Source organism: Peromyscus maniculatus, chromosome 2, assembly GCF_049852395.1.
Source record: "Peromyscus maniculatus bairdii isolate BWxNUB_F1_BW_parent chromosome 2, HU_Pman_BW_mat_3.1, whole genome shotgun sequence".
NCBI lineage: Eukaryota > Metazoa > Chordata > Mammalia > Rodentia > Cricetidae > Peromyscus > Peromyscus maniculatus.
In genome coordinates this window covers 22,400,899-22,416,469 of record NC_134853.1, presented here as the reverse complement: position 1 = coordinate 22,416,469, position 15,571 = coordinate 22,400,899, and the positions used below count along the sequence as shown (strand labels likewise).

The window sequence follows — 15,571 nt, the reverse complement described above, 5'->3', positions numbered from 1 at the left end:
CCTATGATCTCTCTCTCTCTGACTGGTTGCACTCTGTGTTAGTTCAAGAATCCATGGCTCTATCACTTTTATGTATTTCATGCATGCAAACTGATTTCTGCTAGCTTATGAAGTATCCTGCCTGGCAATCTCTGGCCCATGGTTGCACCAGTCTCTCTGTACCTTTGAGACTGATCCTGAGAAACAAAAAAATAAAACAACAACAAGAGAACCCAAACAGTTCCCCAGGGAATTGGTTTGAGCTTAGAGTCCCTTCAGTTTTCCTGGAATTCTCAGGATTATGGGAGATCTGCTGAAGAAAGCTATAGACACAGAGTGCAACCAGTCAGAGAGAGAGAGATCATAGGTGCTGCAGACAGCAGAACGGGAGAGGCAGGGATGCCAAAGGCCATTGGAGCCCAAATTATTCTATCATGAGCCCCAGATGCTGGATATGGGGAAACAGTGGTTGGCATTTTCCCTTCTGGATTTCAGCATTTCTTTTAAATCCTTCTGTTCTTCATTTTTGAAATGGAAACATTCCATGCCATTAGATACTGGACATATGTAACTTGATTATTTTATTTTATAGAGCTTGCAATTAGTAGATTGTCTTGAGTCTTGAGAAGAGACTGAGCCATGGCAAACAAGAAGACCATTTGGATCTTGCCCTCAGGGCACCTTTTTAATTGTCCTAGTGTAGAGCAAGAGGGCTCCCTTTAATGGTGCTACTCTTTTTAGCAAATATAGCTGTGTTGTCTACACCTATCTTGTCTATAATTTCAAATTTGTTCATACTCCTTTTTACCCCGAATGCATGTTTTCATGTCTTTCTGTTCTTGATGCTTTCTCTCATTGTAGACCTTGATAAAAGCAATGAGTAGTAACCATGACATGCTCTGAATGTTGTACTTTCCTGAAATTTCTCCTACCAAGCGAACAGTCAAGTCCCTTTGAATTTAGCTTCTGTCGCGTTTTTATGACACAGGCAGAATACAGCTAGATTCCTTAAAACAATATCAGAAGAATGGCTTCTAGCTGAGTACTCACTAGAAATCACATGAGATGAGGACTCTACAGTCTGGATTTCTCTTAGCATTTTGTTTTTTCAAACTCATATCAGAATGTCCTATTAAGTGCTGCTTAGAATATTCTGGGGCTGTTCTAGAGGAGATTCATGGAGAGGAGATAGATATGACTTGCTTTTGTATAATCTAGATAATGTAAGACACAATCTCTTTTTCTCCATCAATAACTTCTTTTCAACAGGCATAAGTTTCTGCATTTGAGGCCTCATCACTGGTTTATGAAATTGGAATGTAACTATTGATTTTAGTTCAATGTCTCTGAGATGCATCCATAACTTCCCAAATCTATTTCTCATACAAACCAACTTTAAAGGCCAATGAATCACACAATAAAGTTTATCATAACCACTTCAGTATTAATTTCCTGTATTAGTTACTTCATTGTGTTGCTGTTGCAAAATACCCAGTGAAACAACTTAGAGAGGGGAGGGTTTATTTGGCTCACAGTTTGAAAGTACAGTCTACACGGTTGAGAAGGTATGGTGGCAGAAGCGTGAAGTAGCTGGGTACATTGCACCTGCAGTCAGGAAGCAGGCAACTTGGCTTTCTTCTTAGTTCAACAAATCATTATTTTTCCTTATAATTATAAATGATTTTTCTACAGAAAAATGTTGTGCTCCTTAGTTTATGAATACTATTCTAGACAGTATGTTTATATACTTTGTTAAGTATGCTTATACAAAGAAGGTTCAAATTAGTTCAGCATGTTTTTTTAATTTTATTTTTACAATTGTTGTGTGTGTGTGTGTTGCATATATAAAAGTTAGAGACAATCTTGTAGTACTGAGTTACTTTCTACCATGTGATCTCCCAGGGATTGAACTCAGGTAGGTAGACAGCATGCTTGCTTCCTTACCTGCCGAGTTGTCTTGTTGACTGAGCATATTTAATTCTTGAAGTATAGCAAATACAGACTATATTTAAGAACATTCTTGCTATTTAGAGAAAAGATTGGGGACATATTTTACTATTTTATTTTTCTGAGCAGCCCTCTCCACTGGTTCCAGGCTTTATGAAGCAACCATACTAAATCTGTGACATTTTTCTTCTGAAGGAACAAAATATAATTTGTGGAATTTTCCTCTTGAAAACAGTGTGACAGACCACAGATATAGATATCCACATATTTTGCTTCTCTCTGCTTCTCTGTTTGTCTGTCTGTTTGTCTCTGTCTCTGTCTCTGTCTCTCTGTCTCTCTCTCTCTCTCTGTCTCTCTCTCTCTCTCTCTCTCTCTCTCTCTCTCTATATATATATATATATATATATTTGTGAAAAAAACCTAATTTATTAGCAAATTTAGCACCTCTAACATCTTGGAACTCTGTCTTTCTCAGGCTTACCAATCCAAGCATATTGGGGGGAGAAGAAGATAATATTATTCACCAAACATGGTATATATTGGCTACACACAGCTTTGCAGTTTTGTGACTACAAGGAAGGAACCTTTGGTTAAAAAGTAGATCAGGCACTCAGTGTTTGAGTTTGGGGAGAAGAATCAAAAAGGAAGAGTGAAATACCCATTTAGGTAGGATTTTAACATAACGAAATGAGAGTAGGAAAAATACTACAGGGTCAATTAAAATGGCTGTGTAAGGTCAGTGAGTAACGAGACATAAATGTGAAAAAATGATTAAGGTTTGCTGAAAATAAAAAGGGAACACTTTGTTTTAAGTTCAGTTTGCTAGACTTCCAGGGGACATGCAATTCATGGAGAGGAGATAGGTAAGACTTACTGTTGTATATTCTAGATAATGTAAGACACAATCCCTTTTTCTCCCTCAATAACTTCCTTTCAACAGGCATAAGTTTCTACATTTGAGGCCTCATCACAGGCTTATAAAATCGGAATGTAACTGTTGATTTTAGTTCGATGTCTCTGTGAGATGCATTCTGCTATCCACACGATATTTCTCATCTCTTGCTCCTTCAACTTTACATATGCATAAAACACACCATAGTGGAATTGCCTGTTGAATGCCAGCACATTCATTTGCACCTAAGGAAAGAAAAAGATGACATGGACCATCAGCTGGTCTACAACATACTACATTTATGAAATAACACACAAGCTAGAAATGTTTTCTGTTTCTATGGTGCTCATTTGTTCTTAAGTATAAGTTAGACCAATAGTGGGAGCAGAGGTAACTTAACACATCTTAAGGAAGTGTTACATGGACAAATGTAGAAGGTATCAACTTAAAAAGTAAATTTATGGACTAACAAGATAAGCTTCGTTTCCTAGCACTACAAGCAAGAAAGGTAGATTTGGGGAATGTATGTTAACTTTGCAGTTATATATATATATATATGACTTTCAGTTGGTGGGCTAACCCAATTTAGGTAAAGTATTCCTTCTTGGCCACTACTTCAAAAAATCTGAAGAGATGTTTAAGGCTGTCTACCTCTCAGGGCAGTGTAACAGTGTTCTGAATTCAGTCTGACATTGTTAGCTTTATTTTTAGGTGCTCTGTAACTACAGTCCATGCAACTGCATTGCTTTGTTCTATAAAATTAAGTAAGCAAAAGAAAATGAAATTCCTGAAGACCAGAATAAAGTTGCAAATTGAACAGCTTTTTCACTTTGCTCCATTTTGATATTAGGATGGAAAGAAAGCAAAAGAGGTATGTGGTCCATCCTGCTGCTCTGCAAACCCTAAGCAACACAGTGAGAAGTGGAGGCCACCCCTGTTCTGTACAACAGACACTCATTTTTCCTGAGAAGAGCAGCTTCCTTGATGGTCCCTTTGTGGTGCTGGTACAGACTGTGTAGTTTTTAAAGATCTCTAATATGTTGGATTATTTGTCTTGTTTCTATTTCTTTCTATGAAAGTGGGCTGTTGGAAAATGCCCAATGTCTAGGTACAGAAAAGTTCCCAAGATGCATACAGTGGCATCCCAACTCTGAAGTCTGGTTCTTTATTAATGTCAATCAGGTAGGCATGGGTGGGGCATCAAGTGAATATACTAGAAAAAAATCTCTAGATTTATGGAAACCAACTTGATTGGGAAAAAATAAAAATTTTCTTTATTAAATAGTGCAGTAGCTAAGGACTTGACTACAAGTGATTAACTCATCTGCATTTTTTAGGGAAAGGGAATAATCTGGGCTTTGCATTTCCATATGACTATTTCCCAAGTAGGTATAGCTGTGCCTGCATTTTAACTATGTATAAACGCTTCCTACAGGTGACATGGATTAGGGAGTGAGAGGAACCAAACTGAGAGGAGTTAGTATCTGTGAGGACATTCTTGCTTTCCTTTTGTAGCTACTAACTATGGAAAGTCACTTCTAAAGCTTCCACTAAACATTCATTCTGTACAGGAATATTTATAGGAAACTATATATGAGCTGCAAGGCTCTAACCCTCTAAGGAAGCAATAATGCACAATGTTAACTGAAAAGCATTAATTGTCCTGATGAAATATAAAAAGAAACTCCAAGTGAGAAAACATTTAAAAGCCATGATAAAAAAACAACAAAAGCATCTAAACCATAACATTTCCACTTCTGCCATACCTCTCGCTCATAGAACACATCTTCCAATGTCTTTCCCCCACTGCCACCTACAGCCTCAAACAAAGGCTTGTAAATCTGAAAAACAAAGACAGGAGTTTAAGTGTAAAGGATATTTCATTTCTTACAAATGCATAGAGATACATTTTCTTAGCAAAATAGATATTGGTAATGTGTGTGTGTGTGTGTGTGTGTGTGTGTGTGTGTGTGTGTGTGTGTGTGTGTGTGTGTGTGCTTTAAAGAAAATTTGTACTGAATGCTTTTGGTCAAGGCTTTCACTTTCTGACAACCCCTATTCCTCCTGCCCCAAATCCCAACAACCAAAGAGGTGAATAAAATTCTCACTTTCTCACTTGTGGGCTGAATGGCTGCAAGCATTTGGAAAAAGCTATGTTTTTCTCAATGTTCATTGTCATTTTCACACATAAAAACATTGAACTTAGTGAACTCTTACAATTTGACCAGTATAGGTTTGTGAGTTCCTTGAGATGACAACTGATGCATATCATGGAATCTCAAGTGCAGAATGAGTGGAAACTGGGGAGAAGCTCAAAATTAAACATTATACTAAAGCGTTGCCCACAATTATAGATGAAATACTAAGGAGGTTTATGTCTACTGTTTGCTGACTGTTTTACTGGAAGGATTCAGAAACCCACAAGGAAACACCAGGGTCATTCTTAAACTGAGGAAGTGAACTGCAGGATATACATGTGACTACCCGCAAAGCTGAGGAAGTGGGTCTGGCTGAGAGGAATAAGCATGTGTGAGGAACTCCAGCCAGTCTTAGAGTGCTGAGGAGAGCAGAAGGAGGAAAAGCGAGTGAGCGGTTCTCTTCCTCTCCCCGTTTCTGCCACTCAGCAAAGGGGTTGTGAAAACCCACACATATTCCATATTCTCATACTGTCCCTGTTCGTGTAGTCTCGTATTCTGTCCTGACTCTGTTTCCCCAGTGGGTACTTGAAAGGAACATTGAGGTCAGGCTGTTTTCTGTAACTTTGACATAAACTCTCACTTCCAGGAAATTGCTGCAGTCTCTTGGGGAAGTTGCTTTATAAGGTACTTCAAGACGTGCTCAGATAACCACTCCTGGGAGATTTAGACAAGGGCTTTCTTGGCAGGACTCTTAAAAGGCACCAGCTTGGACTGGAAACTTGAAGTGTTTCTCTGGGAGGCATAATTACAGCGAGAGGCACTGCTTGCTGCCATCTGGATATCACTTTGGATAAGGTGTCTGAATGGATGTGTGAGCTTCTCTAAAGGGCCTGTGCTGAAGAAATGCAAGGCACGCAGGGTGCTGGTGAAATCACTTACTCCATAATTATCTGCTACTCTCTTCATCTGCTCAAAGTCTTCAGCTTGAGCTAACAAATGCAGCCCCTCAGGATAGAGCTTGCCACAGGTGGGGAAGAGGGTCTCTCTGTCTTCTTTGCTCAATTCAGTGCCAAATGAGTTCAGAGTGATGATTAAAGCACGTCTGTCGGCCTCAAACTGAAAGGGAAAGACACGAGAGCAGCAAATCTAATAATCTTTTACACCACATGCTACATGCAGAATTGCATCTCTGAAGTGATCCACTTCCCATGTCTAATTACAATGTAGGCATGTGTTACTAATGTCCCTGTAGTCTTGAAAGGGAGTAATTTGTTTGCTGGGGGGAAATTGCACAGCCCTGTGATGGCCTATGACTCTTGAAACCCTATCAAGCTTTATTTCCCAGGCTCCCTGCAATGAGTTACATGTTGCTCTCATGTAGGTCACAAGAGTAATAAATGTGTCTTCCATAAAAGTGGTAATAATGCCACTCAAGTTCAGTCATGGAAGGGATAAGGCAATGCAAGTAAAAATGTCTGCCAGGGTGTTTGAACAACAAAAATGTGCATCACTACATATTACTAACCCTAATTGTTCCCGTCACTATGTTGGTGTTATTGTTACTGTTTGTGATGATGAGGATGCCAGTGTTAGTTCCTGCCAAGCTGGCTCAGTGATGCAACTTGTGCATCCCTTAAAAGTGTCAGTTAGTCACAGTTCTCTATTTTTGCTCTCTTGCCTGTTCTGTCTGTCTGTCTGCTTGCCTGTCTCTCTCGGTCCCCAATCTGAGACAGCCTTTTTCTCTTTCACTATCCTCATCCCCCTCTCCCAATAAACATCTTGCACTCACTCTGCTGCATGTGGTATGTCCTTTTAGTGGCATACTTTGGCAGGGCCCATTGACGATATCCACTTCACAGCAATTTATCCCTTCATCCAATCCATCCCTCATGCATGTCATACCAGCACTATCATTAGGCCACATCCCTAGTCCTATTCACTTTATAGAATTAAACTTTATACTATAGACCATCTTTATTTTTATGGTTTGGAATTTTTTTAATGACCCACCATCTCTGATTCTGTAACTAAGAAACATGTGGCTTGGAATGATTGATCTTCTTTTTAAGGCCTGATTCGTTATGATTGTTAAGAGGTCATTATGTACTGATGACCTATGTTGAATACCATAGGCTGCTAAGCTCCTATTCCATCAATCCTGTTTCCTGTAATCATGCTTGTCTTTCTTGAGATTTCTTTCCTATTCCTTTGTTCTCCATGTTTCTGCTGTGATATAGATATATAGGATATAGAGATGATAACATAAAAGGGTAGATTAATGAACCTACTTTTAAACTAATGAAACTACTTTTAACAACAACTTGTTTAAAATGTTTTACATTGGTATAGATTTTAGTTTATGTTTAAAATGTTTTACATTGGTATAAATTTTAGTTTATTGTTACAAACTTAAAGTTAATTTTGTTATACTGTATATATATTTCTATTCTTGTTTGAGGTATTATGTTTATGTAACTCATTTAAAATTGTAATGGATAATTAAGAAATAGATTAATAATTAGTCATCTATGATAATCATATTTATAGCCATGTTAGTTAAGTCTTCTAGGTATATATAGATATATTTCAGATAGATAGGTAGTCTTCAAACACTTCAAAGACCTACAGAATATGGCATTTAAATGTTTTAAAAATTTAGATGTTCTGGACAGTGAGACATGTCTGCTTCTGGCAGCACTAGATTTACTTCAGAGAGGAGGATGGGCATCGAAGACACTCCATATGGAGTTTATCTTCACCTTGGCAAAGATAGCCATTTAGGCAAGAAACTGTTCTTGCCTGGACTACTTGATCGACTAGACATGCAAGACCCACGGAAGGATGACCACTGAACTTTGCTTGACAAGATGGTCCTTCAGGTTCCTGCTTCGCAGAGAAAACTGCCAGACATTCTACAGGACACTGAAAAAAATGACAGAGAGACTCTAGCCCTGTGAGCTGAAGACAGATGCCCCAACTCTACAAAGGAACATTAGGTGACTGTCCAGGCTGTCAACTGTCTCTGTCTACCATGAAAGACTCCCAAAAGTTGATTACATCCTTCTCCCGTTTCTCAGGTAGTATTATATCTTTCTGAGGTCTTTGATGTAGTTAAAGACTAGATAGTTGTAATTTCCTCAGTTATGATAAAAGATAAGTTAGATATAAAACCTTAAACTCACAAATACAAGATAGATAGGATATCTTCTTTAATATTGTAACTGTAATTCTTGCTTGATAATTGTTTTGTTATATGTAATTTTACTATGTTAAAGTTAAAACCTTTCTTTTTAAAAAAAGAAGAAAAGGGGAAGTGCTGTGGATATCGCTCTATATAAATAAAACACTGATGGCCAGTGACCAGGCAGGAAGTATAGGCAGGACAAGGAGAAAGGAGAATTAGGGGAACAGGAAGAAGGAGGGGGAGATACTGCCAGCCACCGCCAGGACAAGCAGCATGTAAAGATGCCGGTAAGCCATGAGCCATGTGGCAAGGTATAGATTTATAGAAATGGGTTAATTTAAGATATAAGAACAGTTAGTAAGAAGCCTGCCACAGCCATACAGTTTATAAGTAATACAAGCATCTGAGTGATTATTTTATATGTGGATTGTGGGACTGTGGGGCTTGGTGGGATCTGGAGAGAAGCCCTCCAGCAACACTGCTGTCTCTCAGTTTTTCTTATATCCACATTAACTCTTCCATAATCCTCTATTCTTTTTATCCTGAAATACACATGCACACACACACACACACACACACACACACACACACACACACACACACACACACACACTTACCTTTCAACCCGCTGAGTCCAATTCATGCTTTCCATAAATGAATGGATGTAGGGAGTCATCCACCAGGACATTGGGGAACCTACCAGTGGCAATGCCACACTCCTAGAGAAAAGTAACTCTCTTCTCCAGCAGCCATATCAACCACCAATAGCCTCTCAGCTAGGGGTTGGGCCTCAGGTACTCTTCTCTACTCCACCCTGGGATTTTAAATTGAGATGATCTCATGCAGGTCTTGTGTAGGTAACCACAGCAGCAGTGAGTTCATGTGTGTAACCACTGTCATGTTCAGAGGAAAGCATTTCACTGCACACTTCCCTGTCTACTGGTTCTTACAATCTTTCCTCCTAGACCCCTTTCCACTCCCCCAAGGGCCCCTCCTCTTCTTATCCTGGCCATGCAAGAGGAGGTCACTGCAGGAGGGAGCACATGCCATTTGGAGGATGGTTACAACTTAAACACCTAAGGAAGCCACTGGAAAGTTGGATAGACAGGTAGAGGGGGAGAAACCAGGAAGCACTTCACATGCCAGGTGAGAAATGGATAAGATCTATATGAGCAAACTGGACGTGAGGGGGGTTAATGGAGGGCGAGGGTTGGGGGAAAGAGAGCTTAGGGGAGCAGAAGGTCCCAGCTGGATCAAGAACAGAGTGGGAGAACAAGGAAGGAGATACCATGATAGATGAAGACCCCATGGGAATAGGAAGAAGCAGAGTGCTAGAGAGGTCTCCAGAAATCCACAAAGATACCTCCACTATAGACTACTGGCAATGGTCAAGAGAAAGCCCGAGCTGACTTACTCTGGTGACTGGATGACCAAACACCCTATCTGTTGTACTAGAAATCTCATCCAATGACTGATGGAAGCAGATGCAAGCCCCCCAGGTGGAGCTCCAGGAGTCCAATTGGTGAGAGAGAGGAGGGATTATATGAGCAAGAGATATTGAGACCATGATTGGAAAAAGCACAGGGACAAATAGCCAAAATAGTGGCAACACATGAACTGTGAACCAATAGCTGAGGAGCCCCCATGGAACTGGATCAGGCCTTCTGGATAAGTGAGACAGTTGATTAGCTTGAACTATTTAGGAGGCCCCCAGGCAGTGGGACCGGGACCTGTCCTTGGTGTATGGGCTGGCTTTTTGGAACCTAGGGCCTATGCTGAGACATTTTTCTCAGCCTTGGTGTAGAGAGGAAGGGACTGGATCTGCCTCAACTGAGTCTACCAGGCTGAGCTGAATCCCCAGGGGAGACCTTGCCTTGGAGGAGGTGGGAATGGGGGGGTAGAATGGGGGGGAAGGCTGGGGGGTGGGAGGAGGGAAGACAGAGGAATCCGTGGCTGATATGTGAAATTAAATTAATTATAAAATAAAAATTAAAATAAAAAAAGTTAAAAAAAGATGGCTCTGACTGTCTATATATATTATTCAAATAATCCCTTCATTTCCTATCTCTTGTCTTTGTAATAACAAAGTTTATTTCTTATAGTTTATTTCTTAGCTTGTAAGCACATGTTCCATTCCATACATCTGCATGCTCAGGTCCTTGAAGTACTTCATACTTAGTATGTCATTCTAAAATCTGTCCCTGTACTTTCCCATTCCCTACTCTTAACTATTGGAAGAGTTCTGTTTTTGTTTGTGTTTGTTTTTGTTTTTGTTGTTGTTGTTGTTTGTTTTTGGAGTCTTTTCCTATCACATAGTAGCATTCTGTCTACTGAATCTAACAGAACAACCTGTCTGATTTCATAACCTTTGAATTTTCTACAATATTTTCTACAGTGATGCTACTTGAAGTCGTGGCTTAGTAGCTTTGAAATCAGTGAAAGTTTACTAAAAATGCAGAATCTCAAACCACAATCTAAAGTTAAACCTACTGAACCACACTCTGCCTTTTGAGAAGATTCCACAGCTGTTCACCAGCAAAAGAAAGCTGCAAAGAATGGCTCTGAGCTGTCCTTCATTACTTTCCACACTTACTAGCTAATAACAAAGCCAGGCTTGCAACAGCTCTCCTGGAAGGCTTTTGTTAGAACAGGTGTTTCTTATCATCAGGAGAATGAGCATTCCCACTGGTCCTTTTGATTGCTCTCATGGAAATGATGGGTGGGTCAGAAGCAGGGTAGCCTTATTTGGAAGCAAAGGCAGTTACATTCTGGCTCCTGCATATAATCAGTCCTGTAAATCATTTTAGAATTTCCAGGGAAAAGAGAAGAACTGCAAATGGGGTTGTTCATGGCAATTAGAATCCTTGAAATGAAAGTTAGGGTGGGATAAGCAACATGCAGGTAGTTGTCCCAGATGTGCTTTGGTATTCTTTCTAGTTGTAAGATGTTAGAACTTTAAGGAGAGAAGTATGACAGGGTTGGCAGCATTGCAGACATCAAGTCAACAGAGACCATGCCAGAGGAGGTCGCTGCAGGAGGGAGCACATGCCATTTGGAGGATGGTTACAACTTACACACCTAGGGAAGCCACTGAAAAATTGGATAACGGGTAGATGGGGAGAACCAGGAAGCACTTCACATGCCAGGTTAAGGAGAGATGGTTCTGACTGACTATCATGGATTATCCAAACAATCCCTTCATTTCCTATTCCATGCCTTTGTAATAATGAAGTTTACTCCTAATTGTTTATTCCTTAGCTTGTAAGCACACGTTCCATTCCATACCTCTGCATGCGGAAGGAGTGTTCTCATTGAAAGCTGTCTTTATCATAACACGTGCTTCTATTTCTGGCCTACTTGATTAGGTTTTCTTTTGAATTCTTTTTATACTTTAATGTTCTTTATTCCTTTTGTCTGAAGGCTCTTGGTATGATGTGTAGCCTCATAGTGAACATCACTCTAATTTAAAACGTTTAAATATATTTTTCTTTGATCACCCCTAAACAAGTCTGACACAGCATTCCTTTTATTTTTCAAGAGGCTTAGAGAGCCACTGAGAGAAATGTGTTAAACACTAAGTGCAATCTGTGCCCTGGGATGAACCCTAGCCTCTCTTGATGTCCACCCCAGTCTCCCATGCATCTATTGGTCAATCTTCTGTCAAGAGGACATCTGAGCATGGGTGGGATCTGAGGTGATAAAGACAAAATTTAAAAGGGTGTTAACATCAGCTCCAGAGAAGACACTGTCTTGGTGTCCCACACATAATCAAATTCCTGCTCCTTGTGTGTTTTGAACTATATTCTTTTTGCTGGAAGCTCTAACGGTGGAGGACTGCTTAGGTAGGTTTTGTTTTAGGTTTTTATAAGGATGATGTCACTGTGGACAGAGCTATCATGGACTGTAGTGTCAACCCACAGGGGATTCCTGCTGTTCAGTGTTCCCTCTTACCAGTTGCTGTAGTATACAAATATTTAGCGAATTGTAACCTATTTTCTACATATCCATCAACATGAATCATAACCACACATTTATAGTTATTTTGTCTGGTTAATTTTTGCATGGCCAGCAATGGAATCCAAGGCACCATGTGTTCAAGCACTGAGCTACAAACCTAGCTTCCAAGGAAACACTACTCTTAAGACATCAAATGACGTTGCTTATTAAATTTTCAGATAACTTCTGAGATAAAGAAACACAACATGGTCAAAGCAAGGACAAGTATGTAAACTCATTTGGCAAAGACTGAGCCAAAGAATCCTTCTTACCTCAAGAATAGGGCACATAATTTCTGCTGTGACATCACCGTGATCCTTGCAGAATTTGTAGAATGCCTCAAGGTAAGACTTAGAAAGAAGAGAGATTATAAACAATGAAATAAGTAATTTTCCCTCTAGAAATTTCTAAGTCATCTTTTCATAGCTTATGAAATGCTCTAGTGGAAATGGAATTGTTTCTCTCATAGGAGGATATTCCATGGTAAATTTAATAGAGATTTAATGTACCTGTGGCCCAGACTAAAAAGAACTCCATAAAAGAACGAAATTGCACTTACCACAGTGTCTAATTACTTAACAAGCATTTATGTAGTTAATTCCAGCTATTCTAACAAGAGTGCCAAGTCATTTGCTGAGCTTTGCAAATGATTTAGTAACTCTAATATTAAATCTTGTCAGACACATTGGCTTTGACTATGTGAATATATTGGAAAAGCAGAACCTGGGTTGTAAGGTTAGATTTCCTGGATTTGTATTCCAGCTCTAATACTTAACTAACTAAATACTAAGTTATTTCTGTCAAGGAAGCATCATGTCTCTACATCTTTCAGGTTTATATGAGGAACAAGAATTATATACAAATCACAGCTTTTCTATTAGATTGAGTTAAGGCCCATGAACTGCTTAGAACACTATGTTCTGTTATATCCCAGGAATGCCTCCTTACAAGTATCTCTTTATAAAACAAAAGATGCCTATAAATAAAATGCTTTTGAGGGGACTATGTATTTGAGCTTAATACACTATTTACATACCACAGTGGTGTATATTAATTTATTGTATGATAGTGTCCACCAGCAGATTTTCTTGCCTTATGGTATATAGCCTAACGCTAATGGTGGTAACACAATCCAGACAATCTGATGTGCAGCAGCACATATGACATAGCATTTACCAGTTGTTAATGATCTCACAGGCTTAAAATTGCATGGACAGATTAATTATAAGACTCAAAATTTTAGAACCAGATCTGTCAGGGGCCTCGCCCCACTTTTACCCCAGGGTACTCTTGAGTAGGGAGAAATGAGAAATATTTAGATAGAAATATAGAGGGAAGAGAGACAGATAGAAACACAGGATAGCCTTGGGAGGGCCTGGATCAAAACCCACCAGCCCCTTCTGTCTCTTCTAAAGGGCTATTTATAGAAATGTCAAGGGGTGGAGCAAAAGACCTCCCCCAAGCACAGCCAAGTGCAGACCCTTCCAACACCTGGTAATCATGCACATAGTCAACCTTAGGCAGCCCTACTGTGTAAAGCAAGCTCAGCTCTCACTAGGAAACCTTTGTGGACTCCCACAAAGATCTTCAACAGAGATGGATGATACAAAACAGAATGCCTACTGTCTATGCTGTTTCCTATGATATGGTTTTCCCCACACGTTTATCTGCCCATCTACCATCATTAACCAACACTTTTTGCATTTAAAGCATTGTACATAGAGCAAAGGATAGGAGAAAATGACATGCATGCATATAACCATAAATGAGCCCAAACAATAAAAACTATATTCCAAATATGCATTGCTTAATAATTGCAGAAACTGGCCAATGGGTAAAGTAACTGTTAATAAAGAACTCCATTATGTTATATTGTGTAATCAAGAAAAATACATCTGGGAAAAGAATTACCTTGTATAGTTTATTGCGCAGTAATTCAATATTCAGTTCATCGAGAGTATTTTCAGACATACAGTCTTGGAAGAATGGAGCTGAAAGCAAAGGTATATGAATCACAAGTGAGACTACAAACTAGAGGAAATAGCACAGCACTATCATCCTGTGCTCACTGCAAATGAGAACTCGGTGCAGCAACAGTCCACACTGGGTAAGGTAAACATTGATTGGGGTGGTAGAGCTTGTTATTCATTAAGCATTTACTGCATGTGAACCCTAGACACTACTTGTATCAAAGACTGGATACACATTAGCTTATTTAATTTTCACAACCTTGGAAACAGTCATCTAAGACTTGCTTACTTTTTGCAATTCCTTTTGCTGTGGATATCTCTCTATATAAATAAAACACTGATGGCCAGTGACCAGACAAGAAGTATAGGTGGGACAAGGAAAGAGGAGGATTGGGGAAACAGGAAGAAGCGGGGAGAGACACTGCAGCCACTGCCAGGACAAGCAACATGTAAAGACGACAGTAAGCCACCAGCCACGTGGCAAGGTATAGATTTATAGAAATGGGTTAATTTAAGATATCAGAACAGTTAGCAAGAAGCCTGCCATGGCGAAAAAGTTTATAAGTAATATAAGCATCTGAGTGATTATTTTATACGTGGATTGTGGGACTGCAGGGCTTGGTGGAACCTGGAGAGAAGCTCTCCAGCAACACAACCTTGTAGAAATATTTACCATCTGCAACCCAATTTATACCAGGCACATTATTTTACTAAAATTGTGTTTACATTCATTTTCAAAACTGTTGTGATATGAAATGAGGAAAGTGGAGGTAAACTAAAGTGTCCAAGTCATTGTACTGGGACCTTGCAGAGCTTGCCTTCAGATTCATGGCTCACTCATTCCAGACTCACCTTGTTTCCACCAGGCACAATATCCAAGCCACAGATATTTAAAAGTGACCAAGCATTCCCTTACCTTTATAAAACACCTGTTTAAAGGGCAACTATTTTGGCTCAGAGTGTGGTGTCATGGGTAGAACATGTTCTTAGTGTGCAAAATACCCCGTGTTTAACCCTGCTCCCCAAATTATTTTGTTTTTTTATATTTGTATATGTTTGAGTATTTTGCCTGATGTATGTCTGCACCATGAGAATGCCCAGTGCCTGCAGAGACCAGAAGAGGCTGTTGTATCCCCTGGAACTGGAGTTATAGATAGTATGAACCATCACATGGGTTCTAGGAATTGAACCCAGGTCCTCCAGAATAGCTGCCAGTACTTCTAACCATGGAAACATCTCTTCAGCCTCTAGTCCTCAATTTGAAATGAAAGCTATTTTGCCCATGACCAACAACGAATTGCTACCATCTAGAATTTCTGACAGTGATAATGCTTGAAATTTGTCTCATTAACATTTTGAACAATGGCATTGTTATCAGTGCTATGTTATAGTGAAATTAAGTCACTTCATAATTAATCTAGATAATTTGATAGAGGCTCCCAAGTAGCACAAAGCAATGACATTT

General features: G+C 39.5%; 1 protein-coding gene across 1 annotated transcript in view; it reads right to left on the bottom strand.

The window, feature by feature from the left end:
* Positions 1–632: 632 nt before the first annotated feature.
* The window catches only part of Atp6v0d2 (ATPase H+ transporting V0 subunit d2), a 51,870-nt gene continuing 36,931 nt past the window's right edge, over positions 633–15,571 (bottom strand). The window contains exons 4-8 of the mRNA XM_076563850.1: positions 14,048–14,127; positions 12,409–12,486; positions 5,896–6,072; positions 4,585–4,659; positions 633–3,063 (exon numbers count right to left, since the gene is read on the bottom strand). Of these exons, the coding sequence (XP_076419965.1) occupies positions 2,902–3,063; positions 4,585–4,659; positions 5,896–6,072; positions 12,409–12,486; positions 14,048–14,127 (572 nt within the window). The 3' untranslated portion in view covers positions 633–2,901. The remainder of the gene's footprint in view (positions 3,064–4,584; positions 4,660–5,895; positions 6,073–12,408; positions 12,487–14,047; positions 14,128–15,571) is intronic.